Here is a 16,146-nt window from a genome sequence, read left to right on the forward strand (position 1 = left end):
GAGTTTTAGGTCCTAAATCCATGAAATATGGGTGTATGTATTTGGAATGGGGAAAATGTCCGGAGTCCAAAATTGGCAGTCAGAATATCCAAGATGGCAGTTTAAAATCAAAGATGGCGGCTCAAATTTCAAGATGGCGGCATTTTAATGGAGTTTTAGGCCCTTGAACCGTGCAATATGGGTATATTTGGTATGGGGAAGATGTCCGGAGTTCATAAATAGCAGTCAGAATATCCAAAATGGCAGTTCAAAATCAAAGATGGCGGTTCATCATTCAAAATGGCGGTTGTTTAATGGAGTTTAAGACCCTAAACTCATGCAACATAGGTATATTTGGTACGAGGAAGATGTCCGGTGTCCAAAAATGGCGACCAGAATATCCAAGATGGCGGTCTAAAATCCAAGATGGCGGTTCAAAATGGCTGCTTTTAAATGGAGATTAAGGTCCTAAAACCCTACAATATGGGTAGGGTATATTTGGTATGGGGAAAATGTCCGGAGTCCAAAATTGACGACCAAAATATCCAAGATGGCGGTATAAAATCCAAAATGGCGGCTCCAAATTAAAGATGGCGGCTATTTCAAGGAGTTTTCGGCTGCAAAACCATGCAATGTGGGTATATTTTTAATAGACAAGGACACGTTCAATGCTTCCAGTGAGCTATTCGCTCTTTGAAGGAAGCACGACACTAGACAACGGACTAGCATGCAACGCCCAGTGGCACAGCCGAAAACATTTCCTGACAGCTGCGGCGGGAATCGATCCCACGCTCCTCAGCACGATGCGACTAAGTTCTTGGTGACACTAGCCGCACGGCCACGAAGCCACAGCCATTTTCTTCCCGGTTTTGGCAACACCCGTTTTTGGCAACATTTTTTTACCGATTTGGGCAACACCCGATTTTGGCAACCATTTTTTTATAGATTTTGGCAACACAAATTTTTGACAAAATTTTTTTATCGTAAAATCATCTTAATTACATATTTTTAGCTTTACCTCTATTAAAAAAATATAAATTCATTAAGTTTTCAACAACGACATTTTTTAAAATCATGACGTAATTTATGAACGTCACCTATGCGTTTTGTAACTTTTGAATAGTCCATATTGAAAATATCAGTCAAAATAACGCATAAAAGTTGTAAAATCACAATTTTTTACCGATTTTGGCAACACCCCATTTTGGCAACATAAAATTCACCTCGTGTTGCCAAAATCGGAAAGATACGGTATTCATCAACATGTCACTTGAGTTTTGTTGAAATGGGTTTTCGAAGGCACGAGAAAGGCGCCAGCACCGCTAGGTGGATTAACTAGGGTTTTTATCGTCATGAAAAGAAATTTGTGCTTGACTTACCCCTCTGTCTGTTGAAACATCGATCTTAATGGCAACGCAATTTCGCTGGATTAATTCTGAAATAGGAAAACAGTTATGCTTCCTTTTAGAATTACTGCTATCATAGAGCAACGAGTGACTTACATTTTGATGCTGCGAGAATACGTTGGAACGTTCACCCATGGTTCTTGAAGACATGCCAGATGACCTTTTTCCATGATGAAGGTTTGGATCTTTATGATGGTTTCGTCGGTTGCATTTTCTGTGGATAATTTCTCCGTCCGATTTAATTCACAACCAATTTTCCTTTTCGGCATTATTACAGTTTGTTCGTTCTTGGAAACCTTGGACGAATTGTTGAAGTGGTTGAGGTGCCTCATCTTCTCAGCATTGACTGTCGACCCCCTCGCTCACAGTTCGTCATCTAGAGATGTACAGATGTAAACTGTATGTAATAAGAAGGAATTTCGAAAGAAATGTAAATCATCAAGACACAGAGTCGGACAATATTGATTTAGTTGTTACCCGGTGTATTCAGAACACAACATGGCGTGGAGCTTACGTTAAACTAATCATCTACGTAGGATATCCCATATTCCTCCACTGCTGTTCTATCGGGTGGGTAATCGGTGGTTTTTGTATCTTTCGGCTTCTTTTGGTGTACCTTCATGTGTGTCCGAAGATTATCTTTCCGTCCGAAGGCGCGACCACAGATCTCACAGCTGAACTCCTTGAACGATTGGTGTGTTTTCATGTGCTTGTTCAGGTCTCCCCTGGGAAAATAAGCATTACAAAAGATTATTTTTTGTGTTATTGCCGTACGAGTTTAGGTCAAAGGTATCAGAATTCAGCGAAACATTTTTTAAACATGGTTTATAGATATATGAGTTTTCAAACAAGAAAATACATAAAGAAAAGCCTGAACAAAAACTATGTATAACTTGTGCGACAATTAAAAAAAACCAAAAACCGAAAAGTTCAGTAACTTTCAAGAAACCCACTCTTACCTGGCGTAGAACAAATGACCACACTCGTCACACTTGATCTTCGGTTCCTCGAAGTGATTACGCATGTGTCTCTCCATGGAAGACTTCTGCAGGAACATTTTTTTGCAAACCGTACACTGGAACGTGCGTTCCCCGGCGTGCGATATCATGTGCATCTTCAGGCTTTTCGTGTACATGTACTGTCGGTCGCAGAGCGTGCACTTGAACATTTTCTCCCGGGTGTGGATGTTCAGGTGGGTCAAATAATTTGACCTACCGATAAACTTTTTCTCACAGTGCGAACATTGGTACCTGTGGAATATGGGAAAGCTTTTCAGGAGAGCTCGATTCTGGGATGCTAACATAAGGTTGCATTTCAAAGGGCTGAATGCAGCTGAGGCTGAAAACAAAAGGTTGAAATCATAGAATCATCACGAAATATGAAAAGGCTAAGAATAAGCAACAATTTACGAAATTAGTTATACCTACACTCACAAAAATATCGATGGAATGAATGCGAAATTTATATTAATATTTATATTTTTCTGTGCGTTTTAAACGACGAATTTTTAAAATCGTGTAAATTGAATGCACTATTTTTTGTCTTCAAGTCTCTATTATTGTTTCTATCAAATAATTATGTATTATCAACCATGTTGATGTGTTACGATCACCATTTGTGCATATTTTACGTGAAGAAATCTGACAAATTCATACAAGCATATTTTTCTATTTCAGCCTTACGTCTTTCAGCCTTTTGTTGATAACCCTCTTTTCGAGATTTGTTTCACAACTTTTCTTACTTTTTATCATTCTGGTGGTGCCGCAAATGCTCGAACAAACTCACGAAGAATTTACCACAAATGGGACACATCTTTGTATCGGGTTTACGTTTCTTTTTCGCATCCAAAGACTCGACTCTGAGTGCACGCGGTTTTTTCGCCCTCGGCTGGTTCAAACCCATTTCCTCTTCCCACAACTTGTCCTCCTTTGACTTCAGACTCGGTCTGCCACGCTTCTTCGGTGCTGTTGTTTGCATTTTTTTCGACCTGGCTTTCGACTTTTTTGGACAAAAATCGGAATCGTATGAATAGTGATCCGAATCAGCAATGTCACCGTTAGTCAGTTCACTGGCACCAACATCGACTGATTCAAATTCCAGATATTGATCCACGTAGCTCGGTTCTTCCTCGTCCATTAATTCCTCTTTCAATGGAACCGGAAATTCAATTGAGTCAAGTTGATGCTCCAAGAGTCGTTGCTGATAGATTTTGTCATTATCGATGCACGACAGGTAGAATCGATGCCACTGCTCGATCTGATGGCTGCAATCACTGCAAATAGCTGGATACATGGTGTTTTCCGATTTGATGATCTGAAACCATGGGGATCGTACGTTATCAATTCACTCGTATGAAAAGCAAGAAAAACTGGACTGAATTGCCTCAGACAATAAAAAAAAATCAACAAAGAAAATGAAGTTGCATTAGTGAAATTTTCGAGAGTCTCTAATTAGCACTCTTTAGACATTTCTTAATTCTTCTTAAGTTAGGAGTTACTTAACAAACCCCTGAATGAAATATTGAACAGATTACTAATAAAATTTCCTGCAAAACCAGTATGGGATTTGCAGATGATTTTCTGCACGATGAGTGCTTCATTGTCGAATTAGTATAATCAGTTTCGTACTTTTTGATTCCGCCCTCTAGACAGATAGCTATGTCCGGAGTATATTGATCAATGTTTTTGATCTTTTTTGTGTCATGATGTCACATGTTTTATAGGTATTTTTAAAACAAATACTGGCCTTCTGAATATGTGTAAGGCTATTTCAAAAATATTTTAAGAACTTAAGAACATGATTAAATCGGCACCAACATTTGAAAAGGGCGTAACTGCATTTTGAAACAAACCCCTCTTTCACATCTGTGGATCGTATTTCAATGCCGCCATGCAAATCACCGCCAGTATAGGAAAGAAGAGCAATTTCTCTGTCTAGTGATGTTTATGAATTTCGTGGGAAACTTAAAATATGACCCACAGATGTGATAGAGTGGTATGTTTCAAAATGCAGTTACGCCCTTTTGAAATGTTGGTGCCGAAATAGGCTTTATAATAATATAATTTCTGATCTTGCCTGATTTGGAGCAGTGCTAAAAATGTCATTCCGACATATCTAAATTCAACCACATCCAATTCATTTAAGAAGCTCAACCTGAGAATATGGTACATGAAAAATTTGTGCGGCTAGACCAGTTCTACAATAAAGTCACGGAAAAATAGATCTTTTCCGAATATTCAAGATAAATGTCATGGACTACTTTGGAAAAACGCCAATGATATTCATGGTGAATATCAATTGGCATTTTTCGAAGGTAGTCCGTGACATTTACCTTAAACATTCAGAAAATAGCGGGTTTTCCATGACTTTCTTGTAGAACTGGTCTAGCCGCACACATTTTTCATATACCATATTCTCAGGTTGAGCTTCTAAAATGAACTGGATGTGGTTGAAATTAGATATGTCGAAATGACATTTTCAGCACTGGAATTACTCAACTTTCGGTACTATGTCACTTACTCAATTTTGGCTTCCCGCATCGAACTCTCAAAGTTTGGTTATTTTGCTATTCAGTCTCTGACAACAATAATAAAGAGAGCGAATGAAAGAGGATGCAAAAAAGAACTCAAAAGTGAGTTTAAAAATACTCAAATTGGGGTTTTCTTGTTTTTCAGTGTAGGAGGAATATCTATAGGAATCCTTGGATGAACCACATTACTTTAGTTATTTCTCTCGGAATGCCTATTCCTGCATAAGTTCCTTCTGTGATTTTTCAAAACATTCCTCCACAAATTCCCCATGAGTGTGCTGCTGCGTTAACCGTTATGTGGCCGGCAAACTTTTTGCATATTTCGACACCGTGTATTTTAAGCGGGTGCTGGGTACCCGGGTACCCTGCCGGCCACATAAGGGTTAATGCTTATTTTAATGTGTTTTAATGTTGATGTGAATCCTCCAAGAATTCCTCCAAGGATTCCTTCAGGAATTCCTCAAAGAATGAATCCAAGAATTCCTCTGGGATTATCTCAATAAATTCTTGCAGGGGTTTCTCCATTTATGCTTGGTGGAATTCATTTAGTAATCCCTGCTGTAATTTTTCTATGGATTCCTCCAGAAATTCATCCAGAGATTATTTTGCAAGGATTCGTTCAGATTTCCGCTTAGGGATTCTTCTCGCAATTTCTTCTCGTATTCTGACTGGAAATCCTCTTCAGGTTCCTTTTAGAATTTTTGTTGAAATTGCTCCTAGAATGCCGCTGTAATTTCTCCAGGAATTCGTGGTGGGAATCCTCCAAGAAGTCTTGCTGACATTCCTGGAGAATCCCTAAGGGCAATAACTCTAGAAATACCTTCTGGAAATATTTGAGAAGTCTCAGCAAGGATGTCCGGTAAAATTGTGGTACGAGTTCCTGAAGGAAACCTAGCAAGCAGGTATGTATTCCGAGAGGAATTCCTATAGGAATTCTTGAAGATATCACCAAAAGAATCATCGGAGCGATATCTGTACAACAAATCCATGGAGGAATCCTAGCAAAAAATTCTAGCAGAATTCCATTATACATTCCAAAAGGAGTTCCATAGATTTTCTAGTGAAATTCCTCAAGGGAGTCCTCTTGAAGTTCTTCCAGAAATTCCTGCTATGATTCCCTTCAGATTTCGTCTAGAATTCCCCTTGGAATATATGCAGAAATTACTGCTGGGATTGCTTCAAGAATTCCTACTAGAACTTGTTCAAGAATTCTTGCTTAAATTTCTCTAGCATTTTCAGCAAGAATATCTCTTTTTGCTTTTGAGAGCCCTCCAGGAATTCTTGGGAAACCCAGAAAATTTTTGGAGGATTCGAAATGTCTAGAGGAATCCCAGCAGCAATCCTGGAACAATCCAAGCAGTAGTTCCCAAAATAATCTCAAGAGGATGTCCAGCAGGAATATTACATTTCTAGTGAATTTCATGAATAAGATACAGCAGGAATTGCTAGAGGAATCCTAGCAAGAATTATTAGTGGTAATGCCAGAAGATTTCTTGGATGAATCCTTGCCGAAACTTCTGAAAGAATCCCAAAATGAATTTCTGAAGGAATGCTTGGAAAAATCAGTGAAGAAACTAAAGGAGCAATTTCTGGGGGAATCCATGAAGATACCTCTTGAGGTATCTGTCTCAAGAAGAATTTTTGAATGAATCACAGTAGGTAATCCTAGATGATTTTCGTGATTAATATATGAAGTTATTCTTGGGGATATCGCAGGAAATCACAGGAGGAATTCCTGGAGAAATTATTGCGGAATCATAAGAGGATTCTGGAAGAACTTCTTCTTCACAGAAAAAAATTTTTGAAGGAATCCTTGAAGGGCATTTCTGGAAGTATTCCAAGAGAAATCTTTATGGGAGTCCTCTTGGAATTTCTCCACAAATGCTGATGGAATTCCTCTAAAAAATCTTGAGAGATTTCTCCAAGAGTTCCAAAAGAAATTTCTCATCAGATATGCCTACTAGAATTCATCTGAGAATTCTTGCTGGAGTTTCACAAGCATTTTCAGCTGGGATTTCTCCAGTAATTGCTCTTGGGAGTCCTCAAATCAAGCTTCAGAGCGGTTTGTTGTACATACAGTAATAATGTTACAGTAGACGTTCGATAAGTGCAACATGTTTACGTTTCAGTTACCGAATGAAATTCGCTAACTGCAACGACTGACAGCCGTCAAACAGTTGTCAATTGCTGTTGGACGCAGCCAGAATGCACTCAAAAACATCGCAATGCAGCTGTAGTGCATCCGAAAAACATCGCAACTCTGTTGACGTTTTATTTTTGACAGATAGGGGTGCGATAACTGCAAAATTGTTGCTGTTGCGGATTACAGGCAATAGGCCCTTTGGATCTGCGTCGCATTGACACATGTCTTTTCAATGTCAATGTCAACGTTGACTTGTATGCCGAAGTGATAATAGCCGACGATAACAAAAAGCGAATCGATAGCACGTGAAGTCGTACGGCTAATGAAGAAGCCTAATCTTAATATTACTCGTTTCTATGCAATCTTTTATTATAATAATTATTGAACAAAATCACATGAATTCTTAGTAGTTAGTTTCAGTAAGTTCAAGGTTTGTGGAATGTTAATTGTGCACTTATTTAGCTACTTAATCTATGATCATGCAACACACAAACAACACTTGAACATGTATCTAATCATTCTTAAAATTGCAGTTTAAAATCTATAGTTATTGCCTAAAGTGTCCCTAAACGCTAAATTATAAACTAAATTAGTACGGGATAGTAAGTACGGAGTAAATAGCCAATGATATACAGCTAATTTGACAATCTTGTTCATAGCTAGGTATCTAACCTCACAACTGCCTCATAAACCGATACTGGAAGGCTGATTGGATCAATCGGATAGTTTAGAAACTAATTTGTAAGTTGATTTCAGTTGATTGAATTGGATTGTTCTAAATAAAAGTTTTTTTCCAGTCGAGTTTACGGAAACACCGAACTACGGAACAGTTTTTTGTAACATCCTCGAAAATTACTGCATCCAATCAGGTTCCAGCCAGTAATGAGCAGTGCAGCGATGCAGTCTGTCAACCACTGCAAGGCATGCAATCGGCCGGACCATGCCGACGATATGGTTGCATGCGATATTTGTGGAACTTGGTTCCACTACACTTGTGCAGGAGTTCAAGCCTCTATCTGCAACAAGCCATGGCATTGCGGATATTGCTCCAGCCGGGACGACGGCACTAACAGCTCAGCGATTTCGGTCAGCTCCGGAAGCTCGAATGCCCGTTTGCAGTTGAGGCAGCTAGAAGAATCTAAGGCGCTGGAAGATCGCCTTCTACTGCAGCAAGCTGAACGCGAGCGAGCTTTTCTAGCCGAGAAGCATCAGCTGGAGGCTGAGATTCAGTCGGACAAGCAGCTTAGAGGCAGCACTTCTAGTTTTAGGAGCCGACACAGTGCTAGAAGCCGTCACAGTTACAGAAGCGAGGTAAGAGCGTGGATCAATGAATCGGTAGATACTCCAGCGAAGACGGTGGATCATCAACCAGGGGCGTCAACATCGACACCTATTGTTTCCACTGGGAACGTGGTTCTAGCGGTACCAGAACAACAAACGGTATCAGCTCCGCCGGTTTCTTCTCTCGATCATCCGATGGTAGCCCAGGGTCTTGGCAATCAACCTCCATTCGTGCACCCCAACGTTGGCCAGGTCACATCGATTCTCCCACCAAGTAATTTGCCGTCAGTCGTCGCACCCGTCGTGTCAGTAGCTAACAGAGACCCACCGAGAACAATGACAAACTGCACAACTATTCATCCTCCTGAGCAGTCGTGTTCAGTTCCGCTTAGCAACGTCGTCCACCAAGAACAGCAGAAACAACACCCACTGCATCGGCCTAACCGGCAACTTCCACCGACCGTTCTGTCAGGTCCGAAGCAGCCAGTGCTTTCAGGTTCGAATCCTTTGGGAAGTCACGTTTCTGCCCGTGTACGCTGTGGAAGTCAAGCTCAGCTGCCAGATGCTCAGCTACCCAGGATGCAGCACCAAATTCATCAACGGTTCCAGCCGTGTGGTCAACAAACTGGTCAGCCCTTTCCTCCAACACTGAACCAGAACGCCTCTTCGTTTCCAGCACAGTGGCCACGAAACGCAAGTGTGACTTTCGTCGACAACCAGCAGTATTTCCCAACTGCAAACCAGATTCCCGTTGTGCAACCGATCGGCGCTTCTCACCCGATAAATTTCTACCAACCGTCGTACCCTCGATGGTCAACAGAATCGGTGCCACTCCAGCAATCGAGTACGACTGTGGGAAATGTAGCAGGAACCTACGCATCGGAACCGCAACTCGATCCAGCAGGACATTCTAATCAGCAGACACTTTTTGGTCAAGCTTCGAGCTTCCACCGAGCACAGGCTGCAGAAGGCATATTGAGCGCACAGCAGTTGGCTGCACGACAAGTGGTATCACGTGAGTTGCCTAAATTTTCAGGTGATCCTCTTGAGTGGCCAATGTTTATAAACGCGTTTGAGTCCACGACGGCCATGTGTGGGATTCAACCAGACGAGAACCTGGCCAGGCTACAAAAAAGCTTGGTTGGCGCTGCTAGGGAGAAAGTCCAGAGCATACTAACTCTGCCGACGGCGATCCCAGAGATCATTGAAACTCTTCGCGACGAATGTGGCCGACCGGAACAGCTAGTTCATTGACTGCTGGTCAAAATTCGACACGCACCTCCGCCCAATGTCAACAAGCTTGAGACGCTAATCAGTTTCGGAAGGGAGGTCAGAAACCTGGTAACCTTCATTGACGGAGCGAATTTGCAAGACCACCTGTCGAACCCGATGCTGCTGTCAGAGTTGGTAGGGAAACTACCTCCTAGTCTTCGCCTTGAATGGGGTCTTCATACGCAAAGGGTACCGCAGGTCTCGCTGAGGGCCTTCAGTGATTACGTCACATCCATCAAAACTGCTGCGTGCAAAGTGTCGCTGCCTACTGATTCGCATGCGGACGAGAACCGAAGAAGTAAGAAGGAGAAAGGGGGGTTCATTAACGCGCACACCGTGGAGGAGAAGAGGAGCTCCCCGGTATCGAGCCCGAAAAAGGAATATCATCCAAAATCCGAATCGTATGTCCCTAAACCGTGCCCTGCGTGTAATAATAGTGACCATAAGCTCCGTACCTGCGATAAATTCATTGGCTTAGGTATGGAGCAAAGGAAGCGTCTCGTCGATCAGCTTAAACTATGCCAACGTTGCCTGGGAAGCCACGGAAAGTGGCCGTGCAGATCGAAGCAAATCTGTGAAACCAACGGATGTAAGGAACCTCATCATAGACTGCTCCATCCTGCGAACACCAAACCAAACAATGCTGAGCATGCAGGTTCGTCAGGAATTATCTCGGCTCACTGTTCTCGCCAAGCCGGCGTGTTATTCAAGGTGATTCCTGTCACCCTCTCCAGCAATGGCAAGTCCGTCTCAACCTTCGCATTCCTGGACGATGGATCGAATGTCACGCTGATGGAAGAAGCTATTGCTGATGAACTTGGGCTGAACGGGAATATCAGTTCGCTATGCATCCAGTGGACAGGGAGCGTTACCAGGAAGGAACCGTCATCTAGGCAAGTGGAGTTGCGCATTTCCGGTGTCAACGGTGGACCAGATTACGCCATATCAGGGGTCCAAACAATACCGCACCTGGACCTACCGCAACAAAGCCTGGATTATGCAGAACTCTCCAAACTATTTCCGCATTTGAAAGGTCTTCCTGTTCGAAGTTTTTCGAATGCAGTTCCTCGTATTCTCATAGGTCTGGATAACGCCACGCTGAAGTTAACGTTGGACAAACGCGAGAGGCGTAGCAGAGAACCGATAGCAGCCAAAACGCGACTTGGGTGGACAATATTCGGAGGTGGACACCGAGGAATGCCACATACCGATCACGTGATGTTACACATGTGCAACTGTAGCGCAGACGAGTCACTCCACAAGCTTGTTAACGACTACTTCGCAGTGGAGTCGCTCGGTGTGAACCCTTTGCCACCTTTAGAGTCTTCCGAAGATCAACGAGCTCGGCAGATTTTGATGCAGTCCACTAAGCGGACCGAGTCTGGCAGGTTCGAATGCGGCCTCCTATGGAAGAGCGACGATTTCGAGTTCCCTTCTAGCTACAGAATGGCTGAACGTCGCTTAATCTGTTTGGAAAAGAAATTTGCCAAAAATCCAGCGCTGAAAATGAAGGTAGCAGAGCAGATCGACGAGTATCTGCAGCGCGGTTATGCTCATATTGCTACCGAGAACGAGTTACAGCAGTCTGATCCACGTCACGTCTGGTACCTTCCCCTAGGTATCGTCCAGAATCCTCGCAAACCTGAGAAACTTCGCATCGTGTGGGACGCAGCGGCCCGTGTAGGAGATGTGTCACTCAACTCCATGTTACTGGTCGGGCCAGATCTTCTAACCCCACTGCTCAAGGTCATCTGTGGATTTCGTCAACGGCAGTACGTTGCAGTTGGCGATGTCCGCCAAATGTTTCACCAACTGCTGGTCAAGGAAAGCGACCGCCAAGCCCAAAGATTCTTATTTCGAATCGATCCCGAGCAAGCGCCAACGGTGTACGTCATGGACGTCGTTATCTTCGGCGCATCGCGCTCCCCGTGTTTGGCGCAGCATGTTAAAAACACCAACGCCAAGGACTTTGAGGAAACGTTTCCAGAAGCGGCGGCGGCGATCATCAACTGTACATACGTTGACGACTTTCTGGACAGCAGAGACACGGTAGATGAAACTGTGCGGATCGTGAAAGAAGTGCGCTTGATCTTCGATAAAGCTGGATTCGAGATTCGCAACTGGCAGTCTAATTCTGATGAGGTACTTCGACGGGTCGGGGTCGACAGCAACGATACTGCAAAATGCTTTTCAGTTGAGAAGTCTACGGTTGCCGAACGTGTTTTGGGGATGACATGGGATCCCAAGGATGACATGTTCGAATTTGAAACCCAGTTCCGTGAAGATCTTCATCCGTTATTATCCGGAAGCATCGTCCCCACAAAAAGACAAGTTCTCCGGGTCGTGATGAGCCATTTTGACCCCATCGGGATCGTAGCTACGTATACAGTGCACGGAAAAATTTTGATTCAGGATGTTTGGAGATCCGGTGTTAGTTGGGACGATCCTGTGACGACAGATGTTTTTGAGAATTGGCAGCGATGGGTTCGATTGGCTCCGCATCTGAGACAGGTTCGAATTCCAAGGTGTTATTTCCCGAATTACCACCCGGACAGCTACGATTCTCTCGAACTTCATATCTTCGTTGATGCCAGCCTAATGGCATACTGTGCTGCAGCGTACTTCAGGATTTCCGACGAAGGTTCACCACGCTGTGCCCTAGTAGCCGCGAAGACGAAAGTTACACCTCTAAAACCTCAATCGGTTCCAAGAAACGAACTGTGCGCTGCGGTGATTGGAGTGAGACTTCTAAGGAGCATCCAGGAGAATCACTCCATACCAGTCCAGAAACGTTACATGTGGACTGATTCAACGACCGTTCTCGCTTGGTTAAGAGCGGATCCTCGGAAGTTCCGGCAATTCGTTGCTTTTCGGGTTGCTGAGATTCAGTCTGAAACAAGTGTCGATGAATGGCATTACGTCCCAACAAACCTGAATGTCGCTGACAAGGGTACCAAGTGGGGAAGCGGTCCCTGTTTTGACCCAGAAAGTCCGTGGTTCACGGGTCCAGCATTTCTTCATCGAGCGGGAAAGGAGTGGCCGCGTCAACCGGCCAAATACGCAGAGCCTCAGGAAGAGACTAAAGCTGTACAACACCACGTTGCAGTGTGCGACTCAACTAACGATTTCGGAAAGTTTTCTCGCTGGAAGGATCTAGTGAAGAATCTGAGCTACTTGCATCACTTCGTCCATCGCTGCCGAACTCCTCACCGAGAAACGACTGGCAGTAGGATTGCAGTTTTGGAGCAGCGAGATTACGTAGCAGCAGAGGCAAGTTTGTGGCGAGTTATACAAGGCGCAGAATACCCCGAAGAGGTATCCATCCTGCGTAAGAATTCTGAGATGCCCAGTTACGAACGCAAGCCGCTGAACAAGAGCAGCTGCATTCGAAAGTTGTCACCATTTCTAGATGACAAAGGTGTGTTGCGGATGAGTAGTCGGATCAATGAAGTTTCGCTGTATTACTCGGCAGAGTTCCAAAATCCGGTGATAGTTCCTCGGGGTCATCACGTTACTAAGCTGCTGATCCTTGAATACCATCAACGCTTCGGACACGCAAACGTCGATACTGTTGTCAACGAACTGCGCCAACGGTATTACATACCCAAGATTCGGTTTGAAGTGAAGAAGTTCGTGAAGCAATGTATGTGGTGCAAAGTCTACCGAGCAAAACCAGCCGAACCGAGGATGGCTAACCTACCACATCCTCGAGTAACACCTTTTGTTCGCCCGTTTACGTTTACTGGCTTGGACTATTTCGGGCCGTTGATTGTGAAGCGCCGGCGGTGCAATGAAAAACGGTGGGTGGCACTATTTACATGTTTAACCGTACGAGCTGTACATGTTGAAGTAGTCCACACGTTGTCAACTGAGTCATGTAGACTGGCGATTCGTCGTTTCATATCCCGGAGAGGGGCACCGCAACAGATATTTAGTGACAACGGTACCAATTTCCGGGGAGCTGCTCGCGAGATTGCCGATGAGATCAAATTTATTAATCGGGAACTGGCCAGTACGTTCACCAATGCTGAAATCGAGTGGGTGTTCAACCCGCCCTCCGCTCCCCACATGGGAGGTGTGTGGGAGCGGAAGGTACGCTCAATCAAGGATGCGTTCAAATGTCTACACCACAAGCAACATTTGAATGACGAGGAATTGATGACCTTTTTAACCGAAGCGGAGATGATTGTTAACTCCCATCCGTTGACTTTCGTGCCGCTAGAAGACTCTACAGAAGAAGCAATTACCCCCTACAACTTCCTGCTGATGAGTTCGAGTGGCACCAACACTTCAATTTCTGGGGGAATCCATGAAGATACCTCTTGAGGTATCTGTCTCAAGAAGAATTTTTGAATGAATCACAGTAGGTAATCCTAGATGATTTTCGTGATTAATATATGAAGTTATTCTTGGGGATATCGCAGGAAATCACAGGAGGAATTCCTGGAGAAATTATTGCGGAATCATAAGAGGATTCTGGAAGAACTTCTTCTTCACAGAAAAAAGTTTTTGAAGGAATCCTTGAAGGGCATTTCTGGAAGTATTCCAAGAGAAATCTTTATGGGAGTCCTCTTGGAATTTCTCCACAAATGCTGATGGAATTCCTCTAAAAAATCTTGAGAGATTTCTCCAAGGGTTCCAAAAGAAATTTCTCATCAGATATGCCTACTAGAATTCATCTGAGAATTCTTGCTGGAGTTTCACAAGCATTTTCAGCTGGGATTTCTCCAGTAATTGCTCTTGGGAGTCCTCAAATCAAGCTTCAGAGCGGTTTGTTGTACATACAGTAATAATGTTACTTGGAAAAGCTCTGACGTAACTTCTCGAAGTGCTTTTTCAAAAGTTTTCCAGAAGCTTCTCAAAGACTGGGAATTTCAGGAGGAACAATTCTTCCGGGTTCTAAATCCTTTAAAGCAAGTCAAAAGCTTCCTTACAAATTGTTGTAAGAATTTTAAAATTTATACAGGGATAACTATAGTGCGCTATGAGTTTCATCTGTTTTTTTAAGGATTATCTTAATAAGTTCATTAAGAACTCCTCAAGATGTTCATCGTATACTTTGTCATGGAATTTCTTCGCTTCCTCCATGAATTATACAAGGAACACAAGCTTTCGTAGGAATTCTACCAAGTAATCCATTAGAATTTCCTCCAGAGATTAAACTAGAAGTTGCTGTAGCAACTTTTTCAGGAGTTTTATCTACAGAATTCTTTCAGGAGTTGCTCCAGATTTTCCTTCGAAAATTCCTTCAGAAAACAATACCTATTAACAATGTAACAATTGCTTCAGCAATTTCCTTAGAAGTTTTTTTTTCAGCAATTTGTCCGAAATCTCTAGCAGGAATTTCTCCGTAAGTTTTCTAAAAAATCAATCGAGAATTTCTGTAGGTAATCCTACATAAACAGTTTATTTAGGAAAAAAAGATTTCCCTGCACTACATTGAAACTTCCAGAGGAATTTGTAAATAAACTTCTGGAAGAAATTACTGGAGGATGCATACAGGAAATTTTGAAGGAACTTTCTTTTAGTATCACTTCCAGCAGCTGCAGGAGAAATTTTGAAAGAAATTTTCAAGATTATTGCAGAGACTCCCGTAGAAGTTCTGGAGGAATTCCTAAAAGGGTTTCTAAAGAAACTCCAGAAGCGACATCTGAAAAAAAAATCTGCAGCGAAAATTCTACAGGTTGCAGGAACTTCGGAAAGAATATCTACAGGAGCAGGAACTCCTGGGAGACATTCATGCATTAATTACCTATTGGAGGAATTTGATTTTGGAGAATTTTTAGGAAGATTGACCTAATAAACAGTGTAAACTAGCAGGCTTTACCGTTGTTAATAAAATTACAATTACAATTACAAAGACTCCTGAAGGGATTCGTGGGAACATTCGGAACTATTCGAGGAGTAGTTTTTGAACGAACTCTTGCAGCAATTGTTGGAGGAACTCCTTCAAAAACTCCACAATACACTTTCCAAATAATTCGTAAAACTCAGGAGCAGCATTTCCTCGAGTCTTGAAAAAATCTCGAAAGAAACATCTGAATAAATTCCTGTAGTTACTTCTAGAAAGATATCTGAGAGAACTATTGCAGAAGGAAATTCTCAGCGTTTCTAGCAGAGTATTTAAAGGGTAACGGCTTAAGGAGTTCATAGGTCCAGTAAGATAACAATAGTTTTAATGTAATAAGGTCTGAGGTGTTCACTTACTTGAATGGGCAAATACAGCCGGATGAGTTTCTCTGCATCTTCTTCTAAAGGCGGTCCCGTTATGCTTACCATTTCAGCGAAAACCGAAGTCAGATCTGGACCATCTTGCAGGCACAGCCTGCATATGGATTCCATCTCCATTTCAATTTGGTGGGAACTTAAAATAAAGTTTGTAAGTAAATACCCTTCAAAAGTGAAAAAAACCGCCGCTTTTTACCTGGTTTGTCTCGAAAAATCTTGTGAAATGCTTTGGTTGATCTTGTACCAGCGAAAAGAAGCGCAATCAGCTGTTGTCTTGTAAACATTGAAGCCTCTACTGTCTGTTGATG

At 42.8% G+C, this 16,146-nt stretch overlaps 2 protein-coding genes across 2 annotated transcripts; one reads left to right on the plus strand and one right to left on the minus strand.

Annotated features, from left to right (window-relative positions):
• Nucleotides 1-1,846: 1,846 nt before the first annotated feature.
• Nucleotides 1,847-16,117, minus strand: LOC109424686 (zinc finger protein 2). Its single transcript, XM_062843083.1, has 5 exons — nt 16,035-16,117; nt 15,818-15,974; nt 3,127-3,698; nt 2,345-2,635; nt 1,847-2,110 (listed from the first exon to the last, which is right to left on the minus strand). Exons 2-5 carry the CDS (start codon nt 15,956-15,958, stop codon nt 1,906-1,908), a joined length of 1,209 nt encoding a protein of 402 aa, XP_062699067.1. The 5' UTR covers nt 15,959-15,974; nt 16,035-16,117; the 3' UTR covers nt 1,847-1,905.
• Nucleotides 5,354-9,592, plus strand: LOC134289469 (uncharacterized). The gene is made up of 2 exons (XM_062855316.1): nt 5,354-7,798; nt 7,855-9,592. Exon 2 carries the CDS (start codon nt 7,940-7,942, stop codon nt 9,590-9,592), a length of 1,653 nt encoding a protein of 550 aa, XP_062711300.1. The 5' UTR covers nt 5,354-7,798; nt 7,855-7,939.
• Nucleotides 16,118-16,146: the final 29 nt, after the last annotated feature.

Source organism: Aedes albopictus, chromosome 3 (genome assembly GCF_035046485.1).
Source record: "Aedes albopictus strain Foshan chromosome 3, AalbF5, whole genome shotgun sequence".
In the NCBI taxonomy this organism is placed as follows: Eukaryota; Metazoa; Arthropoda; class Insecta; order Diptera; family Culicidae; genus Aedes; species Aedes albopictus.